Source organism: Quercus robur, chromosome 1 (genome assembly GCF_932294415.1).
Source record: "Quercus robur chromosome 1, dhQueRobu3.1, whole genome shotgun sequence".
NCBI lineage: Eukaryota > Viridiplantae > Streptophyta > Magnoliopsida > Fagales > Fagaceae > Quercus > Quercus robur.
Window position 1 is genome coordinate 31,714,994 of NC_065534.1, and position 8,567 is coordinate 31,723,560.

The 8,567-nt window shown below is 34.2% G+C and overlaps 1 protein-coding gene across 1 annotated transcript; it reads right to left on the bottom strand.

Annotated features, from left to right (window-relative positions):
• Window positions 1-2,524: 2,524 nt before the first annotated feature.
• LOC126730194 (disease resistance protein RUN1-like) lies at window positions 2,525-7,342 on the bottom strand. Its single transcript, XM_050434954.1, has 5 exons — window positions 7,235-7,342; window positions 5,065-6,178; window positions 4,672-4,941; window positions 3,781-4,581; window positions 2,525-3,695 (listed from the first exon to the last, which is right to left on the bottom strand). The coding sequence occupies exons 1-5, from the start codon at window positions 7,306-7,308 to the stop codon at window positions 2,949-2,951; spliced, it is 3,006 nt and encodes a 1,001-aa protein (XP_050290911.1). The 5' UTR covers window positions 7,309-7,342; the 3' UTR covers window positions 2,525-2,948.
• Between the last annotated feature and the right edge of the window lie 1,225 nt (window positions 7,343-8,567).

An 8,567-nucleotide genomic window follows, 5' to 3' on the forward strand; every position in this document is an offset into this window, starting at 1 on the left:
GTCTTGAGCTATTCAAGAGTACAGAGGTCATTAATATGTTCTGAAACATCGGAAGCAACAATCAAATTATGCACAAGAACAGGGAATTTGATGTGAAGCTAAACAAAAATTATGCATCAGAAGAAGACGAATGAAATCAATAAAAGACAAATATTATAACGAATGAAAACCAAATTTCAAGGTGGAAAGAATCTTGGGCCTACCAATTACTTCAACAGCAACAACGGCAGTTAACTGCATTAAAATAAATAAAAAAAAGAGAGTGAATACTTATTTGATATAAAATAATTACAAAGACCAGCAGCATAATTTCCTAAGGAATAAGCCTTTAAATTTAGAGAAAGAGAGAGAAGAAAGTGACAAAGGCACCCAAAGATGTAACTAGAGGAGGCATACCTTGGCATCAAGGTTGTTTTTAGATGGAGGCATATTTCTTCGAAGTTAAATTAAGTTGTTGTCATTTTCTTTGATGGTGGATACAGATTGGAGTTGGAATCATCATTGATAAAGGTAAGAGTCATTGAACATGAAAGCCAGATCAAACCCATCATTAAATCCCAAATCTGGCTGACCCAGAGTAAGAATATTCACCAGAATATTGATGACTAAAGCTGGAGATCCACAGAATAACATTTCTATGGAATTACCCCAGAGGTTTTGAATTCCTTCAACCACTTCAAACCTAAAAAGTAAAAAGAAACAACAAAGTTAGACCTTTAAACTAGTAGGACCTTCCAAAATTTTACCACACTGAGCATTACATGATTCAACTTGCCTGGATAGATCTAAAGCATTTTGGTCTTTGAGAGTTGAACTTGAAACACCTAAATCTGATTAACATTAAATTTAATATCTTAACAATAAGATATATTAAAAAATTCTATAAAAAAGATACATTAAAAGAAAGCAAATATAGAAATTGACCAAATAAAATAGGATTGCACTGCACATAGAAATCACAATCACCTTTGGCTTTTAACTCCTAAAGGATATGAACCTCGACTGCTACTGGATATTTCTCAAATGTTGTATTTTGAGAATCAAACACTAAAGCCCTCAATTATGGCTATCACCAAAATCAGAGGAATGCAATTACAACATGACCATTCACTAACAGAACATTTTCCCTTTACAAACTCAAGCCAGGCCCTTATGCTTCCTCAGACTTGACATTGCCACAAAATACACAAGCATTTCTTTTAAGCCAAACATAATAAACCACTGCGGACCTGCCAAGTTTGCTTATGGTGCTTTTAAAACAGTTGCTCTCAACTAATCTTTTACCCCGCAGAACTACTTGGTATCAGCTATATACCTAGGATTTTATTAGACACCATGACTTGAATTGCTGCCATAACCACTTTGAGAGTAGTAGTATCTTTCTTTCCATTATGAACGACACGCTCACGAGGGCGGATAATAAGTTAAGGTCTTTGTTTTTTATTTGATAAGTTACGTTAAGGTCTTTGTTGGGAAGACCTTGCTAGCGAAGTAAGCAAGAAGAGGTATGTGTGGGTGCATTAGTTCAAGAACTACGTTATGACTTGATCCCTTCAAAATGGTGAGAAAAAGATTTGATACTCGAAGAACAAGTGATCTCCACTCCCTACTCACAACATGGTTCAAGGCATTGATCTTTTTATACATTAATAACAAGGGAAAGTGGAACTACACTATGAAATTAAACATGGAAGAAAACTAACCAATTGCATACCAACTATTGCTAAAAGGGAAAAAGAATGAAAATAATATGATAAATGAAACCAGGAAAGTTTCCTTTACAACTGAGTACCTGGAAACTATTCAACAAAAAGGAAAAGAAAGAGAATACAGTGATACTATATATATATATATATATATACCTTCAATCCACAATCCTATATCAAAACCTGAAGATTGCAAATAAGAGATGAAATCGTATCCAGTCTACATCAATAAGTTGACATACAGCTCACCCAACTTCAATATATAATCTCAATATCATCCTAAATCTTCATTCAAGTTGAATTCTCAAATTTTTTTTTTCCCGTGTCAAAAAGTGAGAATACTCACATTTAGCATAAATCACAAATGTATAATTAAAAAACATCATAAATTCTTTTTCTTTTTTTTGGATAAGTAAAACCATCATAAATTCCACAACATTATTTGCCAAATAAACAAAAAATGGACATGAAAAACAAAAGAAAATTTTAAATATCTAAGGATATGGTACAAAACCCAAACACAAAAATCAAGAAAGAAAGAAATGGGACCTTACTGTCAGCTGCAGAGGTAGCTGTAAAGGTTATTGATATGCATTAAAATGAAAACCAGGTCAACTGTATTAAATAGTTAATTTATATATAATAATTACAAAGCCTAGTAGCTTGAATTCCCTATTATTTACTTGTAACACAATAAAAACTTGAGCGACAATCCTATGAATGAGCCTTAAATTTAGAGAAAGAATGGGTGAGAAGAAGCAACTGAAAAAGGCACCCAAAGATGTGAATCCAACAATGCAACTAAAGAAGGAGGCATACCTTGGCATCGAGTTTTCAGATGGAAGCTTATTTCTTTGAAGTTCGATCAAGATGTTCTCATTTTCATTGATGGTGGATACAGATTGGTGTTGGAATCATCAAAAAAAAAAAAAAAAAAAATTTTGAAAGGTAGGGGCCTTTGAAGATGAACCTTGATCAAATCCATCAGTAAATCCCAAATCTGGCCAACCCAAGCCTAATCTGGACCCATTTGTGGTATCCATTGGAAGCCCCACATCATATTGCAAAGATTGGTGCCATTTGTCTTCGTGGACCATAACAAAGAAGACTGATATTCCCCATTATATGTTGTTTCCATTGTTTAGAAAATAAATAAAGATGATGAAGATAGCTAGTGGTAAGAGAAGCTTCGTCTTTAGCCCAATCTTACCACATGGACGGGGTTGGAAGAGAGCTCTGTCTCTAGAGTCTAGAGCTTGGCTTTCTGCTAGGCTTGAGTCGAATTTCAGCACGCTTAGAATCTTCAACATTGTTGAAAGCTCCGTGATCTAAATTTGAACCATAAGAAGTGGAGGAAACCAGTGGCAAAGGTGGCAGTTCAGTGTTGCCTGGAATGGAGGAAGACCCACAACTATGCCTAGCACTTAGAAGTGGCAAGTAAGAAATATTGGAGTTTTGAGGACAACAGATACATTCTACATGGAACCCCCAACTTCTTGGCTCAAAAGTATTGTTCACTTCATATATAACCTCAGCATAATTCTGTTCAGATGGATTTGATTCATTCAATTGCTTCTGCAATTTGTGATGTGTTCTAGAACATAACCACAGATGACCAGAAACTTCATCTAGCATCCAAATTAAACCAATGCAAATTTTTTTATAACCATTGATGGAGAGGTAAACATTACAAGCATGTGGGGATGAATGTGGGACTAGTCCAACAGCAAAACAGACAGCAAAATTATTTGGAAATTTGTGACCAACATAGAATGATATGGAATTTCCAACCCCTTGATGGTTGGAGTTGAACCACTTTGGAATTTCAGTTCCTGGCAGTATAAAACTACGATGGTCGTCATCATTTTCAAATCCAAAGCCCTCATCATTAGAGATCGATAATTTAATTAATGTCTGTGGATCCATTAATATTTCGCTTCTTTCTCCTTCACATTCTTTATTTGGTTTAGTTCCTAAAATTTCTCCAATCTGCATGCAATTAACAAATTCAAAATTTTGATTTAGGGAAGAAAGTAACAAAAGTTGTTTCTTTATAACTTAAAAAGAGAGAGACCTGATTCAATAATCTGCTTGATGATTGTTGATCCAATGACAGGCAGCCCTTTGCATTGACGAATCTTATAGATTGCGGAAGTCTCGGAATTTCCCGAAGCTGCATGCAATTATTTATTTCAAGGATCTCTAATGTAGTAAATTTGCTAATGCTTTCAGGGATGCTAACAATATTTGTCCCAGATAGAAATAGGTGTTTCAATGCAGGGAAGTAATCGAACTTTATCAAAAGATCTAATTCAACTATGTTTTTAGAACGCCTGAAATCAAGGCAATCCAACCTCAAAAACCCGTATCCAGAAAAGCCATCAAAAGAACTGCACACCGGTCTCAATTTGGCAGTGGGAATATACAAGCCCTCAAGCAATTGCAATTTATAGATACTATCAGGAACATTCCTAAGGTTGTGGCAATATTCTAAGTCTAAACTCCTAAGTCCAGTGAGATAACCTATTGATGAAGGCAACTCTAGAATACCACTCCCACTTAAATCTAAATTCTCTAAGCATTTCATTTCTAGATGAATATCGGGGAACTTCTCTAGGCTTGAGCAGTCTGTAAGAAAAAATTCTTTAAGGGATTTCAGCCTAAGGCTGTTTGGAAGATTTTGAAGTTTTGCACAGCGGTCAAGATTCCATGCTTGGAGCTTATCAAGAAATCCAAAGGACTCATGAATTGTAACTAAATTTTTACAAAGAGAAAGGTCCAATGTTTCTAGGTTTGGGGCACACAACTCAGGTAGTTTCGTAATAGATTCACACTTGTTGAGATTGATATGTTTTAAATTTTTTAATTGGATTCCCTGTAGAAGTAAAAAAATTAAAAATTATTTTTAACCAACACTCAAGTAAAATTTAAAGATATTACAATTCATAAATACTAATAATCATACCTGCTTGAATATTTTCAATCTAATGCGACTTCGTGGTACATTGAGTGCAACAAGTTGTTGGGGATCATATTTGGATGGCAAGGAAAAAGGATATTCTGGCCATTCAAGCAACCTTAGCCCACTAGGTAGATATTCAAATTCTTCACAAATGCGTACATTGCGAACTAACAGAAATTTAAGATTTTCCATCATTTTGAAAGGCTCATTTTGTAGTGTCATTGTTACTAGTTCAGGTGAGTACAACATTATACCTTGAATTTTATTAGACCCCTAGTTGAACAAAGTATAAAGTGAATTAAGCTTCATATTATAATTTCCAAAAGTATAACAATTTTGAAATTTTAAACAAAACATAATTAGGAAAAAGGAAGAGTAAGGTGAAAGAACTTGTACCATATTTCTAGTTAGTACTTCATAAGCATCCTTATAACACCATATTCTGCTTCGATTTCTGGGTTCTTCTAATTCTTGTTGAATGATTTCTCTACCCATTTGTTGTAGCAAGTCATGCATCAACAACTTGCCAAATTCATCAACAGTTATGAGGCACTTATCAACGAGTTTTCGAATACCATAATTTGGATATAAATTGCAAGAGTCTAATATATTTACAACATAATCCTTGTGGAATCCCTTGAAGAAACAAGCAATATTGAGAAAAATATCCTTTTCAATTTTTTCCAGTGCATCATAACTTATTTTGAGCTTTTCTAGAATCTTTTTGTGAGAAATGCTTTTATACTTTTCTAATGCACTCTCCCATTCACATATACTTTTTCCACACAAATCAGAACCTATTATTTTTAGAGCTAATGGAAGGCCATTGGCATAATGTATAATTTGCTCTACAATTTTTGAATAGTCTTCCTTAGGTTTATTTAGTTGGAAGGCGTGCAGACTGAGAAGTTCACAAGCTTCACATTGATTCAATTTCTTAACCTCATAAATCAGAAGCTCTTTTCCAAGAGTGGTTAGCACTTGTTTGTCTCTTGTTGTTATAATGACTCTACTTCCTGAAGCTAACCAATTACATTTTCCAAGCAAATTTTCTATCTCACTCAATTCATCCACATCATCAAGAATTAAAAGAATCCTTATATGACAAAGCATATCCATTATTAGTTTGATTCCTTCAGCTATGTTACTCACCTTTTTCAAATTTTTGTCTCCTATGATCTTAGAAAGAAGTTTCTTTTGCACTTTGATTATGCCATCATTTGTCCCCAATTGTTCTCTAACATTCTCTAGAAAGTAACTCCGTTCAAAACGATAAAAAATTCTGTTATAAACAGCTTTTGCAATTGTAGTCTTACCTACTCCTCCAAGGCCATAAATCCCTACTATGCGAACATCATTTGACTTTGTATCTAAAAGCAATTCTATAGCCTCCGCACGAGAATCTATTCCAACCGGGTGTTTAGCAACAAATAATTGTGTGTGATCCAATTTGGTGCTTGATATCTCTTTAATAATTCTTTGGATAAATTGAAATTCAGATTCAATGCAGCTGCCAAGCACAAATGCATAAGAAGCATATAATGAATTAGACTAGCTGAAAATATAGATCTAAAGATGAACTAAATTAAAAAAATCCAATTTTGTGCATTACAACTGGCATATTATTAACTAAAGTAAGAGGCATGTAATTCAAAGAGATGAAAACTATCATTAATTTAAGCACATTCCTTTTTAATTTAGTTTTAGGCCTTCAACAAATAGTTGTATGGAGACTCCCTTTGGGAGAGGAAACAAACTTATTCAAAACCCATATTTGAAACTTGAACAAAATGAGATCAAGAAATTTATGAAAGAGTCTTCTAAAAGTTATTTCCAAGAGCCTCATAGCTCAATTGATTGGCATCTCTTGGTATGTCCATAACATGCACAAATCAAACCCCCCGATTTTAACTATCAAATTATCCACTAAAAAAAAGAAAAAAAAAAAGAACTTATATTTACCTTTGTACATAGCTTAACTACCTTGGTACTAGAAGATATGGATAAAGAAAAATGAAAAAGAATTGAGTTTATAACTTGGCATTTAGTGGTGATAACAAAAACATTAACAATTTATAACTCATAAAAGCAAACAAGAGCAGTCATGATCCATAACATTATCAGAAAATTTTCTATTTCTACCATTGACTTTTATATTTTAACTAACTTAAATGTCCATTTGGAAATTGATTATTTTTGATAGCTTATTTGCATAAGACAAAAAGGTAAAAGCTAGCTTATTTGAAATAAAGCTGAGGCAAAAAAATAATGTGAGACCCGCAAACCATGGATAATTTAAGCAATAATTGGTTGACAAACACAGACTAAATTAGTAGAAGATGGCAAGAGGCTCTATAAAAAAAATATTTTCATAATCTGACATTTAGTGGTCATAACTAAATCATTAAAAGATTACAACGAGTAATTATTCAGTATTCCAGATTATATATAATAGCAGATTCTACCAATTAAATTCATGAGAGTTAGTATTTAATATTTATATGATAGGAGAGTATTGAATAATTTTCTATTATAGAAGCACACAAGAGTATCGATAGATACATACCCATCCTTGAAACACAAGCCGGACAAATTAGCTGTTTTGGTTAAAGCTACCCTCCACCTCTGAACCTTCTCCATGTCCTTGGTTTTTTCTTCATGTTTAGCTAGTGCTACCCCGTAATTTCCCTCTCTTTTACATATTTCTGACGGATCCACTTTGTAAAATAAAGGTAGAACCACCTGTCCCTTATTCCTACACTCAAGAATCTGAACAAGTTCATTCAGGCACCAACTGGAAGATGCATAATTTTCAGACAATACAACAATCGAAATCATAGACAATTCAATGGCCTTCAGAAGTTCGGTTGAAAGTTCTTCTCCTCTCTCAAGATTATTATCAATAAAGGTGTTAAAACCCTTATCACACAGAGCTTGATATAAATCAAGCGTGAAATTATAACGGGTATCTTCACCTCTAAAACTCAAAAAAACATCATAGATGAATCCGCGAGTGAAAGAAGAGGAGGCTTCGTCATTGATCTGTAGAGCCATCGGAATCAACGAGCAAAAGAATTGAGAAACAATGGAGCGTGGAGAGGACAATGACCCACAAAATGGAGATTATAAGAGATTGCGAAACAAGGCGCAATTTCACGGGCACTAGAAGTAAAAATCCCTCTTTACACGAATTGGACCATACCACGACTTTCAGCTTTTCCCATCAATAAGACATACCTGACCAGGCTTACCGTGTCTTGCAAGAAACTACTTGTGGGTCCGGCTCCTCTCCAGTTGTAAGCTGCGTTTCGATTGCGCTGATTCTAGCGCATTTGCGTTTTTCTCCCTTTTTTTTTTCACGCGTTTTTTAGACTTGTGGTTACTGTTCATGCACTGTTCAATGAACAGTAACCGTAAATTTTGACTTTTCAAACTTTTTCATCTAATTAGTGCACATCATGTACTGTTTACGGACCCACAAATTTCACTTTTCAGCAACTTTTTTATTAAAAATGGGTCCCACGGTACTATTCACACATTTAAAAATTATTTTGCTACAATATTTTTCAGTTTTCAGTTTCAATTTTCAGTTTTCAGCTGTATCCAAATGGACCCGTAGTGTCTCTTATTTTCTCCTGTTTTAAAACAGTAAATGACACGTGGCATCTACAAAACAAAATGGTAAGATATTAGGCCACGTCACAACATCTTTTATTTCTATTTTACTCACACTCTTCGCATCCCACTGCACTTGGCAGTGGATGATAAGGACCCGTCATGCTGAAAATATCACCGGATCTGAGAATCCATAAGCATAAACAGAGCCTCAAGAGAGGGAGAGAACCCATAAGCACAAACAAAGAAAAAATTATATTGATTCTAAAAATAAAGAAACAAAA